The sequence below is a fragment of the Moschus berezovskii genome, chromosome 2 (genome assembly GCF_049115385.1).
Source record: "Moschus berezovskii isolate FMDL1 chromosome 2, NW_MosBer_1.0, whole genome shotgun sequence".
NCBI lineage: Eukaryota > Metazoa > Chordata > Mammalia > Artiodactyla > Moschidae > Moschus > Moschus berezovskii.
Window position 1 is genome coordinate 90,435,504 of NC_142461.1, and position 24,683 is coordinate 90,460,186.

A 24,683-nucleotide genomic window follows, 5' to 3' on the forward strand; every position below is an offset into this window, starting at 1 on the left:
GACACCTGACCACCTCCCTAGCACCTGTCTTCTGCCCCTAAAACCAGACCTGCTATCTGATACCTGGGAATCAAGTTCTGCTATTCATCCACCTCTGTTCAATCTGATGCACAGCTACTAGCTTCCCTGTTAGTGTATAAAGATGAATTGTATGCATTGCTCTTCCCAGACTACACAGGCTTAGATTTGCCATCAGATGGTAGTGGTATTCAGTTTTCCATCCTTATTCTTCTTATAAGTAAACCTCCTTGGGCTGAGTTGTGTACATGTTCTTATCATCTTTGACCCTTCTTAGTAGTTATAAAATAAATACAGTGATGAAATAAAGAAGAAAATGTTTAGTATATATTTATTGACTTTTCCAGAACCCCAGTGAAGTTAGTGATCCGGGGATCTCTGATGGGAAAAGTCTTATTTTCATCTTCAATGAACAGCAGGGGTAGCAACTGCACATCCCCTCTCCCACTTTGATTTTTTTCCAGTTCCTCTTCTGTATTCCACTGGTTGGGAGATCCGCAGAGTGTTGCTCTGCTTGTCAGCTTCCAAGATTCCTTATCCTCTGTAGTGACTGTAGGCACACTGAGATCTGAGTCTTGTAAAACTGTTAAATGCCTCAAGATGGCCGTGATTGAAAACGAAAGCCAGAGTCTGCTGCCTACCCTGCTTCTCTGTTGGAAATCCCATAGTGTTTGTGATTTCAACCTCTGCTGTTGTTTTTTCCCTACCTCTCTATTTCCAGGTTCACCAAATCCCACAGGGAGACAGACAGATGAGACCCCCCAAACCCAAGAGGAGGAAGATCTCCAGATAACAGGGACTACTCCACCAATGCGCAGTGTTTATTAAAGGAATATGCACAGACGTGTCTGTAGATAAGTATTGATATAGCCACTGTTATATCAATATTTATTCTATGGCAGATAGTTACCACCACCACAGGGTGCTAAAAGAAACAGTGATATGATATTTTTTTGATCAGGAAGGATAAAGAATGCTGGAAAACCAATCAGAATCCCTGAATGATGAGAGTGGTAATTGGTCAAGAGATTACTGAGAAACTCTTTTTCTATAATACTAAAATTGTGATTATAAGAAACAGTCCAAATGTTTCTGAAGAATTTTCAGTGTTGTATATAGAAAATACAGAATTTCATGGTGACATCAGAAATGTAAATATTGTACAATATTGTCATGTACAAGCATACCTAATGCACACTTTATCTTTTATTGTACAAAGAAATAGTGTACAAAATTCTTTGGTTTCTATGGAGTACACCTACCAGAGACTACAAGTGTAAAGTGATAAATAAAAATACAACATAAATGCTTTTCTATGATAATGTAAAAGATGCTGTTTTTGTATTTAACAGCAGAGAAAAGGCATGATGATGTATTACCTGAATTATGACATACACTGCAAACCACCAAGTGTCCATTTATATTGTCTGTTTTAAATGAACCTTGCCTGGAAGCACTGGACTTGATTTTGGGTGTCTAGGAAATTGAAACCTTGCAGATTTCTAAAGGGACGAGGGCTCACAGATCTAAATTAAGAATTCAGAAACTGCAACCATTTGTTGCATATTTTTTTTACCTAAGTTTTAAAGTAGAATAGGTTTTATAAAAAAAATCTTAGATGGGATATTTTACTCAGTCATTTCTGTAGTTAACATTTGATAGCCACCTGTTGAACTAGAAAACTTATGCTGCACCACCATTGATGCTCAGAGTTGAGGCGTTTTTGCAAACAGTACCTGACAAGATAAAACTTTCTGTTTCCATACCTGGAGACAAACCCCCACTTTGAAACCTTTATTGGAGGTAAGGTTGATTATAATTCAGTTTTTCTGTAGTAGCAAAAATAAATGCGAATCATCAAACCAAGTTTCATATCCATTCATCAGTTTTACTTATACCAGAAGTTAAGGTGGCTTACAAAATTATTAGCAATGGTAATTTTTTATCAGTATTATGTAACATATCAGATTTATTTTATTTAAAGAATTATTTATACCATTAACAGATTCTTATATATATTAATGTGGCTGAAATGTGCAGGTTGAATCTATTAACCAAATTATTTATATTATATTAAGTAAAAAAATGTGAAACGAAATGTAGAGAAGATACTACATTGCAAGTATACAAAACCTAAAACTGTGAGCCATTGTAAAGTACAAGGTTATTAATAAGAAATGTAGCACAACATAATTTTCCGTCTTTTTTTCACATTTTATTTATTTTTTTTGTGGTGGTGGTGTAACCCTATCTCCCAGGCAGTGGAGCCAAGTTTCAGGCCCCCTGCCTGAAACTGATTGGATTGGATTCAACTGATGGATTGTCAAAGGAAGGGATTCCTTATCCTTGTGTAGAACCACAAGCCCCACCTCCAAACCCTTAAACCCCTGGAGAGGACTGCCTCTTCCCCCAGCTTGGGGCTCATTCAGCTGCCTAATGCTCCAGCCACTGGGAGGCCCTCCAGTGGCAGACTCTGAACCCCTGATGTCCACCACCTCCCTCTCCTCTTCTCTCATCCACCCCTGCAACTCCTCCATCCCATAATGTAGCAGAGTTCCAGTCACTCAGGAAAAAGGAGACCAAGGTCATTCCTCCATTTGATTTCTCGGGGCCACAGCACAGAGCACTCCACGGGGCTCATTTTTGATATCAACAGCTCTTAGTTCTTCCCCAGGTCTCCTGTGTCTCTCTGTCCTTTCAATTTCCACCCTCACTCCTACCTCCCAAGCCTGACAGAATGCAACTGGCTACACGGGGCTTCACGGCCCGGAGGCAGGAACCCTTCCTTCTAGGGGTAGGTTGAGTTGTCTTTGATGTAATCGTGGGATTGCCTGCCTGGTCTTTCCCACAGTCCCCTGAAGTCACCTTCTGTGTACTTTAGTTGACATATTTTTGTTATAAGTTGATGTGTTTGGTATATTTAAACCATTAATGTCCCTTTTTTTTTGCACCAACATGCTTTTTTCTTGTTTTGTCTGCACAGGTGTTTTTATTTACAGACTCACAGCATATGCGTGTGTGTGTATTGGGTATGTCTACGTATATGTGGGTGTTCGTGTGTGTTGACATGTGGAAGTTTTTTTAGCCTTTAGTTTTTTCTCTTCAGACTAAGTTTGTGTCTACCAAGCCTTCTTTTGGGTGTTTTTGAGCTAATTATGTGTGTGCTTTCCCCTCCCCATGTATACTTTACATCAGTAGACCATGTAAAGTATGTCTGTGCCCATGATTTCACTGGTTGCTTACCGCTGGTCGTGAGTTCTAGGTATTATTTCAGTCCACATATTTGGTTTTTTTTTTTCTCTCTCTCTCTCTTCTATAGTTCTATGGTTTCATGTAAGCAGTTAATGTAAATATTGTTAGCATTACAAGTCATGCAGTGCTGTAACATTTCTTTTTAAATGTTGCACCTACTTTACAATTAAAAAATTGGTCACTCATACTTGAATTTTGCCCATAGAGCCATTTCTTTCTCTTTGTATTAAAGCCTATTCATTTTTTAAAAATGAAGGCTAGCCCTCTACATTATTACATTTTTTTATTCCCTAGAATAAAATTTTTTCAACAAATCAGAGAATGGAAGCAGAATGGAAAAAATTTTAAAAACATACAGCCCCTCTTGGAAAAGGAAATCTAATTTTATTTTGTGCCCTTTAACAGTCATAGGATACACAGGAAGAATAAACTGTACCCTTAAGTGGTTTTTAAGATTATTTCAAATGAGTGAAATCTAACTGAGCAGCTCTTGTTTAATTTGTCTTGTTTGTAGTATTAAAAGCAGTCAGGGTTTCTGTTTATTTAAAGGAACATTTTTGGTTTATACTTTTCAGTCCTATTGTGCATGTAAATTCTTTGAGAAGAATCTTCATCCCTTGTGATATCATGGGCCACTTTTAGTCTTTTATTTGAACCCCGACTTTGAGTTATTTGCTGTGTCTGTTTTTTAAGTAAACACAAGCTTCTTTTTTGAACATAACACTGCAGAATTTTGAGATGAATGGAGAGTGGTTTTTCTGCTTTCTGTAAGGTTTATGAAGATTATCAGCTGACTCATCCCATGAGATGATTCTTTTTCGTTTCAGACCATGATAACATATTGTAGTTAACTTTGGAAATCTTCCATTCAGTTTGCAAAGTTCCCTTGTAAATCACAAGTGGTTTTGCACTGAGATTTTTAAATCTAAGATGCTTAACATGTTGATGACATTACTCTTTCTGAAAAGAAAGCCAAGATTTTAGACCTTACCAAAACTCTGATATCTTGTTTACTTTGCCCATTTTTGCCCAAATGGTGTAATGCAAGACTCAAAACTTCTCATTGTCATATATAAAATGAGTGATGCATTACTTGACTCATTTGGGACCATGAACAAATACTATCAACCAACCAGAACTGTAATGTTGAATTATCATTTATCTTTTTCTTTCATTCATTCTATCACATTTGCATTAGCCAAAGAGATAAGAATATTAGTAATTCATATGTGTAAACAACCAAGAAGTGAATATTAAATCAGTGAGCCAAAAAGCAATACACAACTCAAGCATGGGAAAACCTGCTAACAGTGGGGAGTCTGATGTAGAAAAAAATATATAAAAAGCATTATCTTCAAATATGAAAGATTAATTTGTATCTACTGTAAATATGTATTATCAGCCTTATCTGCTTTTATACACACTGTGTGTGTACCTCAGTGACCTTTTATAAGCCGGAAAAAATGGTTGATTTAATAATTTGTTATGTAAATACAAAGTTGTCTATAAATTGGAAAATTTGATGCCAGATGGCTTCACAATATACAAATGTGTTTTGTAACATCATGCCTTTATGGATTAAGTATAAATATACTGGACTGTCTGTGCAGAAGAGTAGCAATTTACATTTCACCTGCATATCAGATGGATATTTTTGTCCAAATGGTTATACTATTAGAAAAAGAAAATGACCTGAACATTTTCAGTGTGAAAAACAAATATGGTTTTGAATTCACCAGAACTCCTTTTCACACTCAAGAGTCTGTTCAAATGCACACTAAATGCCTTGATTTATGAGATTTCCATAGGAGATTCATTGATTCAGGATTGGGATCTACCTAGGAAACTTCCCCAAACTGAATAATTCTACTTTAGAGACAAGCTGGGCATTTTAATCTCTAAATCACAGGCAGGGGAAGATCCACAGCTTTCTTACTGCTTTTAACTTATTCTTTTCTGCTTTGTTTCCATAATTCATGAAGAGCCCCACATAGACACAGAGGGCCTAGTTCTTGTGCACCAAGGTGTCTACAGAGTGTCACTTCGACTTGGGGTTCCTCGGCACCAGCACTGTTGACACTGTGGGTGAGCTCATTCTTTGTCGTGGGGGCACCTGTGCATCCTAGGATGTTTAGCAGCCTCCCTTACCTCTCCCCACCAAATGCTAGGAGTGTCCCTTCCAAATTGTGACAAATAGTGATGAATCCAGCCCCTGCCAAATATCTCTGGGGGTAGGAGTGGGGGTGAGAGACAAAGTGAGATTTGAAAACCACAGCATTAATGGAATCAGTTATGGAACATATGTCTGTGTAAAATATGGGCATGTTTTGCATGCTATAATCAACAGAAAACTCATTCCAGGATCAAAATCCAAAACAAAACCCATGCCAAAGAAGTGCTTCTCAGTCCATGGTTAAAGGAAGTGAGTACATTAGCTTCAGTTTTATTTTGAACATGTTTGACACTTTTGATGATCAGATTGACCCAAGATAATCTGTTTTGAGAACTCCCAGGTAGAGCTTAGAATTACCTAAGTAGTGTGGTTCAGAGTTTGCAGGAAGAGTGATGGCCCACTTTGGTGGAAGGCTTCCTGGTGACAGCATAGCTGTCTCCTCTGAGTCAAAATTATGACTATGGCTAAGGGGATGTGTATGAATATATGTATATGAAGTAAAGTGTTACCCCCTCAGTCGTGCCCAACCCTTTGCGACCCCATGGACTGCAGCCTGCCAGGCTCCTCTGTTCATGGGATTTTCCAGGCAGGGACGCTGGAGCGGTTTGCCATTTCCTTTTCCAGGGCATATTCCCCAACCAGGCATTGAACTCAGGTCTCATTCACTGCAGGCAGATTCTTAACCAGCTGAGCTACCAGGGAAGCCCATGTACATAAGGATCTAGTTTAAACCCTCTCTACAGCAGCCTGATTCAGGTATTAGTAGTTTTTGTGTGATCTTCTTTGAAGTTCTGACAGAAGCATTTCGATAGATCTTGGAGATGTTACTGATACATTTATTCATTCAGTAAATATTTGTTGAGTCCCACTCTGCCACACCCAATATGCAGCAATATGAATAAGACAGACCCATTTTCTGCCCTCACAGAGCTGCCTAAGGAAGAGACCACTTAAACATGTAAGTATGAAAAAGGGCCTGGTATAAGGAAGTGCATTGCAGCCCCCTCACTTAGCTTAATGGGGATGGAGCCTTGAAGGAGGGTCAGGGAAAGGTGAATCGGAATTAGGCAGAGGAGAAGTGTGTATTCTGGGGGAGGGTAAAGGAGAGCTTGTTATGGGCAGAGAGAAGGGCTTTTGTGAGACTTGGAGGTTAGAGGAAGCAGGAGAGAAAACCAGCTAGAGTAGAATGTGAGGGGAAATGAGAGAGGCTGGGCAAAGAACAGGATGTGGGGGAAGGGGGTTTGGGCAGGTCAGACTGCACTATCTGGAATTCCCTGGTGAGCCAGTGGTTAGGATTCCTTGCTCTCACTGCCAAAGCCTTGGGTTCAATTCCTAGTCAGGGAACTAAATCCCACAAGCTGCAAAATCCCACAAGCCACACTGCGTGGCCAGTAATTAATTTTTTTTAAAAAGACCTCACTGTCACATGACAGTAATGGGTACCATTGCAGGGTTTAAGGACAGCATTACGTGACCAGGTTGGTGGTTCAGAAAGATTATTCTAACTGCAGGGTAAAGAGCTTGAATATGGAAGGGGACAACATCAAGTACAACATTTTTTATTTTGAGATATAGCTGATTACAGTATTATGTTAGTTTCAGGAGTACCATGTAGTGATGAGTGATTCGAGACTTTCATAGAGTATATCCATTTAAAGTTGTTATAAAATATTGGCTATATTCCAGGTGCGGCGTTTTTTAAAAGCAAAATTTCTAAAAGATCGGGGCCCACCATAATTCTTCATATTACATTTGTTGAACAAGTTCCAACCCAGTCGAGGTATGTATATAACTATATTTGTATAAATTCACTTTAATAGTCATGAAGAAATGCTACTCAGCACATGTACAGTTACTTCTAACAACGTGATTCCCAGTGTCTTCACACAAATTAGTTCTCTATTAGAAGAGCAATGATGTTTCTCCTGGGATGATCAGAGGTTGGGTAAGTTTGAAGTACCAAAGCATTTCGTTAGATTGTTAGAAAGCAAGGCCTGCTTCTCAGAATGCACAGGTAAGTGTACGTCAGGTCTAGGATCTCGGCACGATGCTTCATCCTGTACATCTCACTGGAAAACAGGAAGCTGCAGAGGAGCATACGAGTTGTCGGAGGTACCAGCTGAGCACCAAGGGTTATGGAAACACAGGAAAGCAGGACCGCAGGGAGTCAGGCCCAGAACAAGGCCATCTGGCTACAAGGACCTCTGCCTCACAGCAGGGGAGACCGCAGTGGCCTTTCATCATCCATTCCTGTCCATGATTATGTACATGCCCTTCAAAGTATCCCCAGCCACAATTAGTCACCTCCTACATTCAATGATCATTGAACTTGAGAGCTTTTTAAAGCTAATTATCTGGGTTTTTTTTAAAAAAAAGGCAGAAGCAATGCAATAACAGGCATCTAATCCTATGATCCAGATACCGGCAAATAGACCTTCTCTCTGCAGTGTCCTGTGCACAGGAAATGGAGCCTCAGTGGGCAGGCAGCCCATTATAAAGTTTCCAAACTGGTCCTTGGTGAGGGTTCATCTGCATTCATATCTAGGCTGTGCCACTAACTAGTTGTTTGACTTTGGGAAAGTTACTTTATCTGTGCTTAGCTTCCTCTTCTAAAAAAGAAGGATAATAACAGCACTTCCCTCATGGGTTTGATGAAGGATACAATGAAATAATGCAGGTTAACTCTTAAATGTCTGTCACATAGCAGGCATCTGTGTGTGCGTGCTTAGTCACTCAGTCGTGTCCAACTCTCTGCAGCCCCATGGACTGTGTAGCCCACCAGGCTCCTCTGTCCATGGGATTCTCCAGGGAAGAATCCTCGAGTGTGTTACCATTCCCTTCTCCAGGAAGTTTATTTTTAAGCTACAGTTTAAAAGGTTTAGATTAGGAAAGGGAACTTGCTGCCAGGGAAAGTGGTTGCCCAGCCTAAGGAGGAGTTGTGTGTAGAGTTGCTGTCTCCCCAAGAAGCCTTTAAAGGTAGAGTGATTTCCCTGTCCAGGGCAAACTGTGACACAGAGGCCTTTTCTGGTGCTTCCTGTCCAGCCCAGTTTCTGAATCTGTTCCCTGGGGTATTTCTTCAGTTCAGTTCAGTTCAGTTCAGTCACTCAGTCGTGTCCGACTCTCCGCGACCCCATGAATCACAGCACGCCAGGCCTCCCTGTCCATCACCAAATCCCGGAGTTCACTCAAACTCATGTCCACAGAGTCGGTGATGCCATCCAGCCATCTCATTCTTGGTTGTCCCCTTCTCCTCCCGCCCCCAACCTTTCCCAGCATCAGAGTCTTCCAGTGAGTCAACTCATCACATGAGGTGGCCAAAGTATTGGAGTTTCAGCTTTAGCATCAGTCCTTTCAATGAACACCCAGGATTGATCTCCTTTAGAATGGACTTAAATGAATTCTTTTGCCTACAATGCCACATTCAGAAGTGGACCAGCAAAATGATGTCCTAAGAAACTAGTCTGGAAGATAATATCTCCAAGTGCACTGGCTGTGGTAACCAGAACAGAAACAGAACTTGCAACCTTCAACCTCAGAGTGAAGTTAGAACTGGCTCTTTAAATAAGTAACTCAAGATGTGAAAAGTTTGAACAATTTGTAATCAGTCAAGTCAGGGAATGCAGAGTTTTACTACAAGTGTGTGTGTTTAATCAGTCAGTTGTGTCTGACTCTTTGCAGCCCTGTGGACTCTACCCTGCCAGGCTCCTCTGTCCCTGGGGATTCTCCAGGCAAGAATATGGGAGTCGGTTGCTCCAGGGGAAAGTGTATTTGACTTTGGGTGGGATGGCAGGGGTGGGGTAGAGGGGAGTTTGAAATTTGGTGTTAGCACAAATCCCTGAAAAGATTCTGGGGCCAAACTCCTAGGGTGTGAGTCCAGTCATTCAGTGGCTGTGTGATCTCAGGTAGATTGCCTCTAAGTGCTTTAGTGTCATCATCTGAAAGTGGGGATAATAGAATCAGAACTTTGAGAGTTAAACAGATTAATCTACATGAAGCACTTAGCAGAGTGTAGACTTGGAGTCAGTGCTATGCAAGTCAAGCTACTGTATTGTTATTACTGTTAGTAATAGAAGTGGAGCCTCGCTCAGTTCCTTCGTCCATAGATGGGAATGAGAAAGTCTTCACTTATCTTGAAGAAAGAACCAGTCTTCTGTGGGATAGTCACTTAAGAGAGTCCTGCTGTTCACATTGAACCATTTATTTCTCGTCCCTGACTTCAACACAGGTGCTCCTGAGAGGAGTAAACCTTTGAACCAAGCAAGTGTCAGGAAGTCCCCAGATGATTCGAGGATATAGAGGGTGGGAAGAAGATGTTCATAACTATACTGGGCTGAACATGCATGAAAATGAAAACAGAAAATACACTGAAGCATGCTTTTAAAAGAGGAGAGGAGGGCTTCCCTGGTGGTCCAGTGGTTAAGAATCCACCTTGCAGTGCAAGGAACACTGGTTCGATCCCTGGTCCAGGAAGATCCCGCATGCTGCAGGACAGCTAAGCCCAAGTGCCACACTATTGAGCCTGCACTCTGGAGCCCATGAGCCACAAATATTGAAGCCCATGCACCACAACCACTGAGGCCTGCATGCCCTGGAGCCCATGCTACGCAACAAAAGAAGCCACTGCAACAGAAGAAGCCTGGGCACTGCACCTAGGAGTAGCCCCCACTCACCGCAAGTAGAGAAAGCCCTCTCGTAGCAGTGAAGACCAGTGCAGCCAAAAATAAAAAACATTCAAAGAGGAAAGAACTAATAATCTGGTAGTGTTTTTTAGTGCTATTCAGTTCAGTTCAGTTCAGTTGCTCAGTTGTGTCCAACTCTTTGTGACCCCATGAATCACAGCACGCCAGGCCTCCCTGTCTATCACCAACTCCCGGAGTTCACTCAAACTCATGTCCATCGAGTCGGTGATGCCATCCAGCCATCTCATCGCCATCTCCTCCCACCCCCAATCCTTCCTAGCATAAGACTCTTTTCCTATTAAGGGTTACTATTTGTTTCTTAATTGGAAATTCATGTCTGAATACTGTACCTAGCCTTTTTTGTACATAGGCAAAAAACGTGCTGGGAAGGGTTGGGGGCGGGAGGAGAAGGGGACGACCGAGGATGACATGGCTGGATGGCATCACTGACTCTGTGGACTTGAGTCTGAGTGAACTCCAGGAGTTGGTGATGGACAGGGAGGCCTGGCGTGCTGTGATTCATGGGGTCGCGGAGAGTCGGACACGACTGAGCAACTGAACTGAACTGAACACTATTGAAGTATGTGAAAAACACTTTTCAGACTGCGAACCCTGAGGCACATCTTGCTTTAGCAGGGGACAGAGCTTGTCAAACACTGATGCAGGAAGGGAATAGGCTCAACTGAACACTCATTTGCCAGGGGCAGCTTCAACTTCAGCTCCCTGGGCCACCAAAGAATACTGCTTATGGAGAACAGGGCCAAGATGACTCGTCGCCCAAAGCTTTGGTCCCTCGACTGAAATGGAATCCTCCCAGAATATAGCTGTCCCTGCCAAGTTAATCTTAAAAAGCTTTCCTGGTCAGGGAAGATAGCCTTAGGAAGTCTTCTGAGGTCTGTCGCAGGCTCTGTCCCCCTTTTCCAATCAAATAGGGATTATCTGCATTGGTGGTTTCCTTCCAGTTTTAACATGAGCAAGTAGGGTCATGTGATTTCAGGAGCCTGTGATTTCAGGCTGAGTCTCACTGTTCTGGTTTATTTGGTACAGAATGAGGAGCAAAAAATTCACAGCAGCCGGGAAAGAAAGCGTGCGAGGATGGGCGTGGAGTAATACGCCAGCTCTTCCTGGACAAGCCACCATCTAAGGAAGAGACGGCAAAGCTGAAGAGAGACGGTTCCCTCACCCCCAGCTTTCTCCTGGCTTTCCAGCTCCTCCCAAATGTCCAAGGTGGTGATGAAGCCGGTGAGGCATCCTGGGAGGAGGAGAAAGTGTGTGCCCTGTGTTTCTGTGCTTCGTAAGGCAATCGGGTCAGCCAAGAGATCAGGCCCTATGGCCATAGCCACTGTGAGGAGCTCACAGCTTTCAGAGCAGAGAACATAATTTTAAAAAAAGAGACATTGTTTCTGCCTCAAAGAATACCTTTCCTTGTTCTAAAGCAGCGGTTTCCAAACTTTATTATCAGAAATTCCTATCAGTAAAATAAGAATAAAATTGAGGATATACTATACATAAATATTTACATTTGTGTGTTTTATGTGTACTACTGAATATATGTTATAAAACACCCAAAATAAAAATTAGGAAAGACTGAAATGAACCAAACAGAAGTAGAAGTCTTAACTTTTTTCCTCTTTCTCACCCCAGTGGATTATCTTGCCCCATGCCTGGGGTGTGTGCACTCAACTTTGGAGATGACTCTAAGTGGTGAAATACTGGGAGGTCGTAGCATGTTGCTCCAGTAGCAAAGGCAGCGATGGAACAGACCACCAACGGGATCTCCTTGAGGAAGGACCTGGTTTTCCTTATTCAACTTTCTGTGCTCAATTCTAATTAAATGGTAGGTAAAGGGAAAAAAAAGAAATGAAGCAAGCATCCCTAAAAGTCTGATAACTGATGTGAAATCTGTGTTTTATATTAGGTTATGTGAAGTGAATAACATTGTCTTTCTATAAGTTCGAGTGTTAGTCGCTCAGTCATTTCTGACTCTTTGTGACCCCATGGACTATAGCCTGCCAGATTCCTCTGTCCATGGGATTCTCCAGGCGAGGATCTTGGAGTGGGTTGCCATTCCCTTTTCCAAGGGATCTTCCCAACCCAGGGATTGAGCCCAGATCTCCTGCGTTGCAGGCAGATTCTTTATTGTCTGAGGCACCAAGTGTCTATCAAATACACCTGCTTGCATGTAAGACAGGGTCATCTGCTCAGGAGAGTTGCTGACCCATTATGCAAGGGCCAGACCATAGGCCCAGCACTGCTGACACCACGTCTGGTAGAAGTGAGAGGGCAGGCCAACACCACAGTAGGCCTGCCCACCCACACACCAGGTCAGGCACCCTGAATGTGTACATGCATAGATATTCTATGCACTCTCAGCCCCAGGAAAGTCCTGGAACGTTCTCACTAGATCCCCAAGATCTGTGGTTCTAGGCAACTCATTCTTAAAGTCATAGTATTGTACAAAAGAAACTAAACTGGGTTCTAGTCTCAGCTCTGTTGTGTGACCTTGGGCAAGTGCCTTACCGTCTCTCAGCCTGAGTTTTCTCATCTATACTAAGGAAAGCCGATATCACCCTCCCGGCCCCAGAGGGTTATCGTGAAGTTCATACGAATGCACTTAGGAAGCTGTTTTGCAAAAAAAGCAAAACATAGTACCTCGATGTCATAAGGTATTTAGTCTTATGTATTAAGGTCATTTTAAGGCAAAAAGACAGACATTTCTTAGAGATCTTGGAGTTTACTATCCTGAGAAACTTTCTCCTGAGGAGACCAGCTCAGAGGGATATTGGCTTATAATAGATTTCTAATCTGAGAGTTCTGGAGACTTTATAAGCTTAAAGAATAAACCGAATGAACAGTGATGATACTCATAAAGCAGATTTCCATTTTTTGGAGATGGAAATGGTAGATTTCCATTTCTCCAGATAATGCCAAGATTTCCAAGGGAGGTGAGTTGTCTGTTCATTCCTTCAGTAAATATTTATAGAGTAACTTGTTGCTGAGATACAGGTCCCTCCCTCCAGGGCTTTTGTTCCAGTAAATGAGAAAGACTTGTGAGCAATCATTACAATACACTGACAAGAGCCACAGCCAGTTGTGAATTACAGAAATACTGGGAGGCTTAAAAACTGAGGAATCAGATTAGTGACTTCAGGAAGAGTAGGAATTCAGACACTGCCAGGAGGGGTAAAGGACATTGCAGAGAGAAGGAATGGAGTATAAAGGCCAGGGGTAGAGTGGAGGGTGGGAATGGGAAGAGAATAGCATGGTTTTCTGGGAACTCTAATAAGTCTTGAGTGTGACATCCAAGAAGAAAGAGGTAGACAAGCTCAGAAGGTAAGCAGAAGCCAACTCACGGTAAGAGTGGGATACCAGCAGGTCTTTTCTTTTTCAATTTTTAAATTATATATATATATATTCCTTTGTTTATTTATTTGTTTTCGGCTGTCCTGGGTCTTCACTGCTGTGCACAGGCTTTCTCTAATTGTAGAGGGCAGGAGCTGCTCTCTCATTGCAGCATGCAGGCTTCTCATTGTAGCAGCTTTTCTCGCTGTTAAGGCTACTGCAAAGTTACAGCATGGGGAAGGGGAAGGTTAAGGTCAGCAGTTTAATGGGGTTATATTTGGAACTCAGAGCCGTGAGGTTGGATTCAGAAGGCTTATACTGTGATCTCAGCTCCGTTCCTGATTACTTGTGTGACTTTGGGCGAGTCACACCACTCACTGGGCCTAGATTTCGGTGGAAGAGAGCTAGTGATCAGCATGTTCTTGCTACTCCGCGTCTATGAAGGAGACTTCTGCTAGGGCTTACAGTGTTCACCTTTATCAGTTCTACCTACTCAGGGCCTGACAATGAAGAGACAATCTGTTGAGACACTTTCTCCATATAACTTGGGTCCCCCACTCTCACTCCACACCTGTCCTTTTTGTTGGACTGAATTAAATGAAACAGATGGAATGACAAGAAAGAATCCAATTAATGTGTACATGTTGTCCTTATATTGTCCTTTTATCTCACAATAGGCTATTATCTTCCTTGGAATGGATTTTGCCTTTCTCTTTTTTACTGTAACAGATTATATGAGGCAAAATTCCCAAGGCAAGAAGATAATGCTTTTCCCAGTAGCTGAGCAGGAAGTCACATAAGATGAACTTAGATGGGCACCAGAGACCCTCACCAGTCCATCCCAATCTGTCCCATGTAATTTCCATGGTCAAGATTTACAAATCCCTGTAAGATCAAAGAAATGCCCTGAATGCCCAATAATTGTATAGAAGATAGCAGGAAACGGGGTAGGACATTCTAGTGTTACATCCTGTCATCATAGGAGACAAAAAGGTGGTGTTCTTGCCAATGCACCTAAAAATGAGGTAACTTAGATGATGACGTATAACACAGATGTTTTTGCAGAACAGCTAGGAAATAGCAAAGAACGTAATTAGCAGCTCTTGTCAAGATGTGCCAGTACTATGGCCACATCACCTGGGTGTGCCTACCCCAGTCTCAGCTAGGTGGCTATCATCTGAGGTCTTGGTTGCAGTCACATGGTGCTGAGGAGTCCTGATGAAGTCTTCCTGCCCATGTGTCCAGTGGCTGGTTGATGCTGGCTGTCAGTCAGGACCACAGCTGGCACCCTTGGCCAGAACACATGGCTTCTCTGTGTGGTCTGGGCATCCTCACAGCGTTGTGTCTGGATTACAACAGCAAGTGTCCCAACACACGTTAGAAAGAGCCAGGGGAAACTGCATTGCCTTTACTAACCTAGCCTCCTAAGTCGTGTTATTGCTTCTGCTCAATTTGTTTCATTGGAAGCAAGGCCCTAAAGCCAGCCCACATCCTGGAAGAGGGGAATTCGATTGCCTCTTCCGATGGAGTGGACAAAAACTTGCAGACACGTTTAAAGCTAATACATATGTTTTTAACAGAATATGTGGTTGAAATATTTTGTTTTTGCTGGTATAACTATTGCTAAGATAAAAATAATCACTAATATTTTGGAAACACTGATCATATGCCTGGAACGATGCTAAGCTCTCTACATGTTGGGAGAGTTAAATGACACACCACTCCCCATGCTATGGGACAAGTACTACTGTTTCCCCATTTAACAGATCTGGAATCTAAAACTGAAAGGTCTGAGGTAATTTGTCTGTTTTACCCAGGTAGAAAGTAGCAGCCCCCAGGGAAGAGCCTGGGCCAACTCAGGTACAAGCACTTATCCACTAAGCCAAACTGTCATGTTTCCCCAAGGCTTATATATAAGATGAAGTTCAGGCACATGAAATAGATTTCTCACAGTTAATGAGTGGATATAAAACTGTATCCAACCTCACCAAAAATGTATTTGTACAGTTCCTAACAAAATGGAGAAAATGTCTTCCAGGTAGCTCTTATGTGAAAGTTTCTGGAGGGAAGAGGTTGGATTTAAGAAGATGCTGTGATAATCCCTTTTTGAAGTAGGAGAGCCTCCCCAGCCACTTGACAGGGCAGGAGAGAGCTTGGAGGAGGAGGTGCTGACTGTTGTGCGGGAGGACAGAGAAAGAGGCAGGCTTCCCACCCTCCCGCCCACCCCATTTCCGACAGGCGAGTCAGGAGGAGACTTTAGGAGAAGAGACTTATCTAAAAAGATTTCTTTCCTATAAAGAGATTTACAAGAAAGATGCTATCTGCTATGCAACGGGAACTCCTCCCATGCCTCTGAAAATCTATAGTGAAATTGCAAAAAATCACGATGGGTTTTGGTGTAGTTGGATTTATTGTTGGAACTAGTTTAGGGACTGAGTTTTGTATCGCAAATGACTCAGAATCAACTGGTGCTAAAAGAGGGGGGCATTCACTTCTGGGTTCTTAAATCATACCCTCTAACAGGTAGTTCATGTACCTGACAGCGTGATGGAATTCACTAACTAGTTGCATTCCCACTAGTGCTCTCTTTATCCTTGCCAGGAATTGACATCAGGCCCAGTTTGTTCAAGGAACAATGAATCTCTTCCACTGAACAAATGCTTACTGAGCACCTGTAACACCGATCACACCAGATCCTGACAAATCTCGGTGAGACTAAATAGCAGACGAGGGGTTGTTCACCTTGTTTTGCCTACTCTAGATCTGAGAAATCTACCAGGAAGCTAGGTCCCTCTCAATCCAGATACATAACAATTCTTCAGTGAGTTTATGAAACCCATTCCAAGTACTCATGATTAACCCAAGGGTCTGTGGTGGGAACCAGATAAATTAGAAGGTTGTTATTCCTTTGGTCACAGTCCCACAAAAGAGATGAGATTTGGAGACTGGAGCTGGGCGGAGGTGGGCAGAGTTGAAACTGATCTGCAGGAGTCCTGAAATGTGAGCAAGAAATAAACCTTTGCTGTTGTAAACCACTAGGATTTGGGGGTTGTTATGAAACACTCATACTGTAAATCACACACTTACTGTGTGGAAGGTTTGTGGAATATGGAGTTGTCCAAGACACAGTCTTTGACCTCTAGAAGCTTATAATCTAGGAAGGTTACACACCCAAGTATCTGTGAAAGTAGCAGAAGTGGCCAAGCTGATGAGTGAGGGAAGAGGCCCACAAGGCTGAGGGGAAATTTCACAGAGGATGGATGATCTGAGGCTCAGTGATGCAGGGAGTTCAAAGAGAAGAAGGACCAAGGAGAGATCTGTGGATTTTGTTTCTAAGAGACAAATAGGGGCTTTGAGGAAGTACTTCCAGATGAGGGAGTAGAGGGGGCAATCAAGGGCTAAAGGAGATGGAGAGGAAGCAAGGCCATCAAGAAAGGTTTCTCTTCAACATGTGTGGTGAGAGAAACCATAGTGATGGGGGAGATCAGGAGTGCGCTGTTTTGCAGGATGAGGCAGCAAGCAAGTGCACTTGGGTTTCTGCCCTCCCTACACTCGCTCCTCAGAGTCTACTCCACCCATTGCGCTTGCTGAGAGGAGAGGGGGTCCGCCATCTCCAACCTCAGGTGATTGGACCAAGGGGGGCACCTGGTTTGAGAAGGGCCAACCCAAGTTGCTAATGACATAATGCTTGAATGATTGGGCTCAAAAAGTTGCCAGTGACTTAACGCTTAAATGACTGGGCTCAAAAAGGTGACCGGGGACAATCACATTCCTTCTCGTAAGGCCCCCAAGCCAAGAAATGGAAGATGTTCTTTGGGGATGGATCCTTGAGCTGAAAATAGGTACAGGAGAATGGAGCAGCCTCTGTCCAGCATGTGCATGGCTAACTCATGAGGACCCACAGGAAGTGGCTGAGAAAGAACAGAGAAAAACAGATACGACGAGAAAAGTGGAGAGGCCGTGAGTAAAAGATGGCAACAATGAATCTACGGTGCCTCATGATGTAGGTCTTTGCTTGAATATCACCTCATTTATTTCTCATAACAATCCTATGAGTCAGGTGCTATGATCGTCCTCATTTTAGGAACCCAAGACACAAAGGAGTTGTGCCTGAGAAGACTCAAAGTAGAGCCATGATAAAAACTATAGACTGTCCTCTTGTTTAGCCATTTTGATTACTGCCTCTCCCAAGGGAGATGAGGGGCACTCTCTGAAGCTCCTGGGAGTCAACTCTTCCTAAACTCAGATGCTTGAGCTTTATTGGATTTCCTGAGATCATCTGAGCCTATCTGACCATCTGGAACAGCTCCTAGTTCCTGTCATCCAAAAGAACTCAACCAAATCAGATGGGGAGATTTGGGAGTTTTCTGAGTAAGGCAAACTGGAAATGTTAGAGAGAAAAGGGGATTGTTGATGGAGCAGACCTACAAGGAAGCACAAAGGGGTGGAACTAAGGCTGAGGGAGAGATTTTTCTTGTCCCACAGACAGAACCATATGGCTTAGTTTTACAATCAGGCTCCACAGTGCCACATGACAAGTTAACCAACTAACCAAACCTACAGGAGTTACACATAGCCCAGTGGCTGTGCCTTCTGGCTGGCTTAGCCACTAATGAATGGAGCAGGTGACGCTGGGCCTGCATGCCTTCTTCTTTCTGAGCCCAAGTTTCTCTGTCGATAAAATGGGGAATGATGATTAATAAATGGAGAGAATTTGACTTTCCAGGACTCTGGGGAAACTGCAGAGGTACAGTGCACCATGGTGGGGCTGCCCCCTGTGGCAGCCAGACCCAAGGTCTCGAGTCAGATTTTCCAGAGTCGGCCTCTGAGGGGGAGGGCTGAGAGCAGGCAGTGTGTAGGGGAATGCTCTCAGGAGCAACACCTGTGAGGGTTGAGGGCGGCCAGAACGAGCAGAGGTAGAAGTTACAGAAAAGACAGCAGTCGGTTCTGGAGGAACTGGACTTGGGATGGCCCCAGAGTCATCCCTAACTGAGGATGGAGCTATGTCTTTGAACCCCCACATCCTCTGAGAAGTCACGGTGCCTGGGATGCCCTGTTAGGTGTGGCAGGTCCCTTGAGTCAAGGGGGTAGGTCCTGGGGAGAGACTCAGCTGTGAGAGCTTCAGCAGGGAATGTTCCATGCAGATCGGGGTGCAGGGGTGGGAAGAGTGCCTCAGTCTTGAAAGAGGGGATCTGAGTGCTACTTGCAATGCATAAAAACTGAACCCCCACTTTTCAGGGGCCAAATCAGGCAGGGAGCCTGGGCTTTGGGAAAGTGGGGACTGAAAGGGGTCAGAAGGAGACTGCAGAAGGTTCTGTACTGATGAGCTGTTTCCTTGTCCCCACCTGAAATTGTTGGGAAAGTACGTGACCTGTGAAAATGCTGCATGTGTCTACGTGTGTGTGTGTGTGTGTGGAGACTGTAAAGGGAGGGACTCCTGTGTCTCGTCTGGAGCCAAGAAATCCAAGGAACTTAAAAAGTCAGAGAGAAACTGGAGATAAGCAGGCAAGGAAACTGTAGGGAGAACACTGGATTACAGTCAGGGCCAAGCTGAACCTAAATCTCCAGCGGGCAGAGGAGTCTCAGGTGTGTCATGTTAAAGACACGCTCTTTTCCCGGCATGCAGCTGGGCTTAGAGTATTTCAGCACTTCCAGAGTGAAATAGAAACTCCTCTCTGCAGCACGTGTGTCCCCAACCCACGTCTGGGCTTCGTCACTGAGAACTGCCCCAGCCCTGATTCAGGAGACACAGGATGAAATGAGAGGATAAGCCTATGCCTGAGGCATCTTCACTTCAGGGGAGTACACACAGACAGAGGCCACCTAAGGACCTGGCAAGAGGCGCTTGCAAGCCCAGGAGAGATGCCTCGGGAGAAAGCAAACCGCCAGCGCCCTGATGGTGGACTTTCAGCCTCCAGAATGGTGAGAAATGCATTTCTGTTGCCTAAACCAGTGAGCCTGTGGTGTTTTGTTATGGCCGCCTCGGTGCCTGAGACAGAGACAAGAATCCGTGGGCTGAGAAGGTTCGTGCGGCAGGCAAACCTCCCCACATGTGTTCCCTGTTTCTCTCTTCTCTTCCCTGCCTCACACGATCAGACCCTGGAGGGGATGGTCAGCGGCCAGAGGACACCTGGCAGAGATAGGTTTCCCAGGGTGCGTGTAACTGTGGACACACAAATGTGTAACACTGGAGGCCAGGGCCTCCAGGGCTCCTCTGCCAATCGGCTTTCAGGCCAGAGGTCACCAGCTGCAGGCACTTGAGGAAGTAAAGGGAAGACAAGCAGCTACATACACACACACCCCTCTTCCCTTCCCGCCACTTGTGTGCTTGCTTGTTGGCCATTTCTAAGGTCACTGACCTGAATTCAGCTCTCAAGGGGCATTTGTTTCACTGTAATTCTTTTGATCCCACTTTGGAACTTGGCTAAAAAGTATGACCCAATTTAAGAAAGTATTCAACGCCCATATCTAAACTGAAAACTGAGAATGAGAAAGGTAAGAGAGGGGCCTTATCTGAAAAATGAGGCAGTTGTGGTTTAAAAAAAAAAAAAATTAAACCACAAGAAGGCTTTCTTCAAAGAAACTCTTACCAGGAAGCAGAAAGAAGGGCGGTACACATGAGCTGGGCTGCTTGGATCAAAGGGGAGGGGTGAGTTCCAGAATCCTGCCCTTGCTGAGCCAGGCTCTGCAGACCAGGCTCTGAAATCACTTGACTATCAGCTCTGAAATCCTCCTCTAGCCTCCAGTCTGCAATCTCTGAGGAGTCAGTAGTCCCAGCTCCCCAAACTGAGGGGGAGCCAGTGGAGCTGGCGCCCAGGGGAGGGTCCTCAGCCACTCCTCCTCAACTCAGCATCCATCCATTCACTCCCCACAGGAGGGAGGGAGGGCTGGGCAGGCTGAGAAGCCAGGTGGGGAGGTCTAGCTGGAGGAGTGGCCCCAAGTGATGGAGCCTGTGAGCCGGGATGAAGAAGCCTGCTCACCTCCCCAGACAAAACTGCTCTGGGCCATGTACGTTGTGTCCTTCCCTCCTGACTTTTGCTGCAGAAAAACCCTTGCTCCCTTTGTCTAAGATCAGTCCCTGTCTGCACCAGCCCCTCCTGACTCTCCTGGGTACCTCTCCTTCTCTGCCCCCCTCTCTCAGTCAACAGGTCCCTTCCCCATCAAAGTGAAGTGAAGTGAAAGTCGCTCAGTCGTGTCCGACTCTTTGTGACCTCACGGACTATACAGTCCATGGAATTCTCCAGGCCAGAATACTGGAGTGGGTACCCTTTCCCTTCTCCAGGGGATCTTCCCGACCCAGGAATCGAACTGGAGTTTCCTGCGTTGCGGCAGATTCTTTACCAACTGAGCTATCAGGGTCAAAACAAAACTTTGCATGAAAAGCCCCTCATCCCCCACTGCTTCCTGTTCACAACGCTGTCAAGAGAGCCTACCACTGCCATTTCCACTCCTTTTCTTGCATTCACTTTTTAAATATTTACTTTTAAAACATGCCTTAGTTCCTTGCTCTTCTCTTGGTTTGCAGCATCAGTTCTGTTGTATCCTTTATTCTTATGGGTGGGTCACCAGCTAGAGCAGAGGTCTTGAACTTGCTATTCTGTTGCCAGGAGGGGGGAGCGGGGGGAACAGGGCAGCCTCTGGCTTGCCCCCCTTCCACTTTGAGGCTCACATGGAGCTCTGCATTGAAACCAGTGCACCAAGCTCGCCAATAGCCTTCTTGTTGGATCCATTTAGGGCTTATCTCTGTGTCCCTCTTTCCCACCAGAACCTCAGCTCTAGGGTGCTCCCCAGCTTCCCTTTAGACAGGCTCCTCACCCACCTTCTTCCCTCTTGGTGAAGTGTAGCTCCCCCCACCAGAAGGTCCACTATGCCCCCAGATAGAATCTCCATTCATCCTGCCGCTGACCACAATCACCCCATCCTGCACGCCTGCGACTGCTTCCTCTCTGGGCCCATTGCTCCAGCTCAGCCCTTCCTAACTGAGCATTCACATTGCTGCCAGTGCGAACTTACACTGTTATTTTACAAAGTTGTGCTACTTTCTGCTGTATAGCACAGGGAATCAGTTAAACATACACATATATTCACTTTTTTAGATTATTTTCCCATATAGATCATTAGAGTGTTGAGAAGGACCTCTATACAGTAGGTCCTTATTAGTGTCTATTTTATATATAGTAGTGTGTATGTCAATCCCAATCTCCCAATTTTTCCCTCCCCCTTTTTTGCCCCCAGTAACCATAAAATTGTTTTCTACATCTGGAACTCTGTTTTGCAAACAAGTTCATTTGTACCATTTTGTTCGATTCCACACATAGCTAACATCTAACATACAATATTTGTTTTTCTGTGTCTTACTTAGTATGCTAATCTTCAAGTCCAGCCATGTAGCTGTTAGTGGCATTATTTCCTTCTTTTTATGAGTAATATTCCATTGTGTATACATACCATATCTTCTTTATCTGCTCCTCTGTTAATGGACATTTACGCTGCTTCCCTATCCTGTCTATTGTAATCAGTGCTGCAATGAACATTGGAGTGTATGGGTCTTTTTGAATTATGGTTTTCTCCAGATATATGCCCAGGAGTTGGATTACTGGATCATAGAATAGCTCGATTTTTAATTTTTAAAGGATCTCCGTACTGTTCTCCATAGTGGCTGTACCAGTTTACCTTCCCACCAACAGTATAGCAGAGTTCCCTTCTCTCCACACCCTCTCTAGCATTTATTGTTTGTATAGTTTTAATGATAGCCATTCTGACCAATATGAGGTGATACTTCACTGAGTTTTGATTTGCATTTCTCTAATTATTAGCTATGTTGAGCATCTTTTCATGTGCTTTTTGGCCATCTGTATGTCTACTCTGGAGAAATGCCTGTTTAGATCTTCTGCCCATTTTTTGATTGGGTTGTTTGCTAGTTTTTGTTGTTGTCATTGAGCTGCATGAACTGTTTGTCTATTTTGGAGATTAATTCCTTGTTGGTTGCTTCATTTACAAATATTTTCTCCCATTCTATGGGTTGTTTTATGGTTTCCTTTGCTGTGCAAAAGCTTTTAAGTTTAATTAGGTCTCATTGGTTCATATGACTCCTAGTAGAGGACTGGTCCTCCTATAATCTAGGGAAAAGTGTGGTGACTGATTCATACTAAAGTGTTAATGACTAGTCACATCCCAATATGCCTTCCTCTCAAGTTTTGTTTGTAGTTAGTAGAAGAATATACCTTCACTAAAAGGAATTCTTTTTAAACTTTAAACTCATTATTAAGAATATATAAAGTAGTTATTTTAGAATTAACTTCTTTAAGAGTTTTAGAATTCTAAAAGCTTCTTTCAGAATTTTTCAAAAATTTAACTCTGTGATATTTCTCATTATTATCCATTCAATGACTATGTCTCCCTGTCAGATCATAAATAATCTTGAGAGAACATGGATCAAGTTTTTCTTGTTCTTCATTGTATCCCTACCACATAGCACAGTGACTGGCTCAGAATAATGCCTTTATAAATATTTGTTAAATAATGTGTTATGAGTAAATGAACAAGTGAGTGAGTAAGAGGGAAAATCATTCCTAGTGTCATTTTATCTAAATAACACTAGAATATCTAGACTATCTCCCACAGTCAGTCTTCAATATGCCCACGAGTAAGTCTGGTCCTGAAGAGAAGTTGAGGGGACAAGCAGTGTCTATGGCATGGGTAATGCAGCCCCCAGTGCCATCTGAATTGGCCCCTTGGGACTTTCCTACGTATTCCAATGATGCTGTCCCTGGTCTGAACATCTGTGGGAGAGCCTGCATAGCCATAGGGTGAAGGTGGACTATATTATAGCTTCATAGTCACCTCTTATGTTTGACTCCAAGTGCTCTCCCCTGGCTAAATTACCCACTCTGTCCACCAGGCTTGCCCAAATGACTTTCTGTAGTTCTTAAAACTAAATTAACCCCCTGAATGATACAAACTTGCTGCCATCAAAGTTACTCCAAAGACAGTTGTTGTTGTTTAGTCACTAAGTCATGTCCACCTCTTTTGTGACCACCATGGACTAAAACCCATCAGGCTCCTCTGTCCATGGGATTTCCTGGAGTGAGTTACCATGTCTTTCTCCAAGGGATCTTCCTGACCGAAGGATCAGACCTGGGTCTCCTGCATTGAAGGACTATTCTTTACCACTGAGCCATCAGGGAATTCCTTCAAAGACAGTGGTTGAGGTAGTTCTGAAGGGCGCTTCAGGGGGCATCAGCAGCTGTGTTATTGGAATGAACGAACAGCTTGAGAGAGGAAAGCTCTCCTCTCGGTACACAATCTGCAAACGTGTGGTTGAGAAAATGTGACCTCCAGGTGACATCATGTGGGCGACTGAACAGATGAAGTCAGTGAGTGTAACCCAGGAAAGTGACTGTGTAATCCAAGCTAGGGGTGCTGAAGGAGCTGAGAAAGCCAAGACAGAAAGCCTCTTCATAATAAAGGAAGAAGAATTCGTTTATATGAGAGAATACTTTAAAGAAATGCAGCCAGTTCTCGGTCTTAAACATACTTAAATCAAAGGGGTGAAACAGGGCAATCATTTGAAATGACAAAATGTTTATAAAATATTAAAATGTGTTATATTTAATTTTTTAAAGTATACAATTCTGCATTTTGTTTTCATCTTTTTTATTGAAGTATAGTTGATTTATAATGTTAGCTTCAGGTGTACAGCACAGTGATCCAGTTATACATATACATTTTTTCAGATTCCTTTCCCTTATAGGTTATTACAAATAATTGGGTGGTGTTCCCTGTGCTATACCACAGGTCCTTGTTGGTTCTCCCTATCCCCCGCATTGGACCACCAGGGAATTCTCTTGGTTTTATTATTTAGGAAGTATAGTCACCAAGGAGCTTCCCAGGTGGCACCAGTGGTAAAGAATCTGCCTGCAATGCAGAAGCCACAGGAGATGTGGGTTTGATCCCTGAATCCAGAAGATCCTCTGGAGGAGGGCATGGCAACCCACTGTAGTATTCTTGCCTGGAGAGTCCTATGCACAGAGGAGCCTGGTGGGCTACAGTCCATGGGTTGCAAAGAGTTGGACATACTGAAGTGATTTAGCATGCAGGCACGCATGGTCACCATAGGTATACTTGGCCCAGAGAGTGGCTAAAAGACCCTGGAGAGAAAGCAGCACCCTGGATTTCAGAATCTTATATATGTTTGCATTTTATCGGAGAAACACTGG

The 24,683-nt window shown here is 43.6% G+C and overlaps 1 protein-coding gene across 7 annotated transcripts in view; it reads left to right on the forward strand.

Annotated features, from left to right (window-relative positions):
* Nucleotides 1-11,760, forward strand: part of MBD5 (methyl-CpG binding domain protein 5) — a 486,804-nt gene extending 475,044 nt beyond the window's left edge. For 6 of the 7 annotated variants that reach the window (XR_016035558.1, XR_016035557.1, XR_016035562.1 and 3 more), the window contains 3 exons: nucleotides 740-6,401; nucleotides 7,130-7,223; nucleotides 11,170-11,760. Coding sequence is in view for 1 of the 7 variants with exons in the window: in XM_088829246.1 (XP_088685372.1) it covers nucleotides 740-811 (72 nt within the window). In the remaining 6 variants the exon portion in view is untranslated. Of the gene's footprint in view, nucleotides 1-739; nucleotides 6,586-7,129; nucleotides 7,224-11,169 lie in introns of those variants that run through there. The other variant, XM_088829246.1, reaches the window with a different exon arrangement.
* The last annotated feature ends 12,923 nt before the right edge of the window (nucleotides 11,761-24,683 follow it).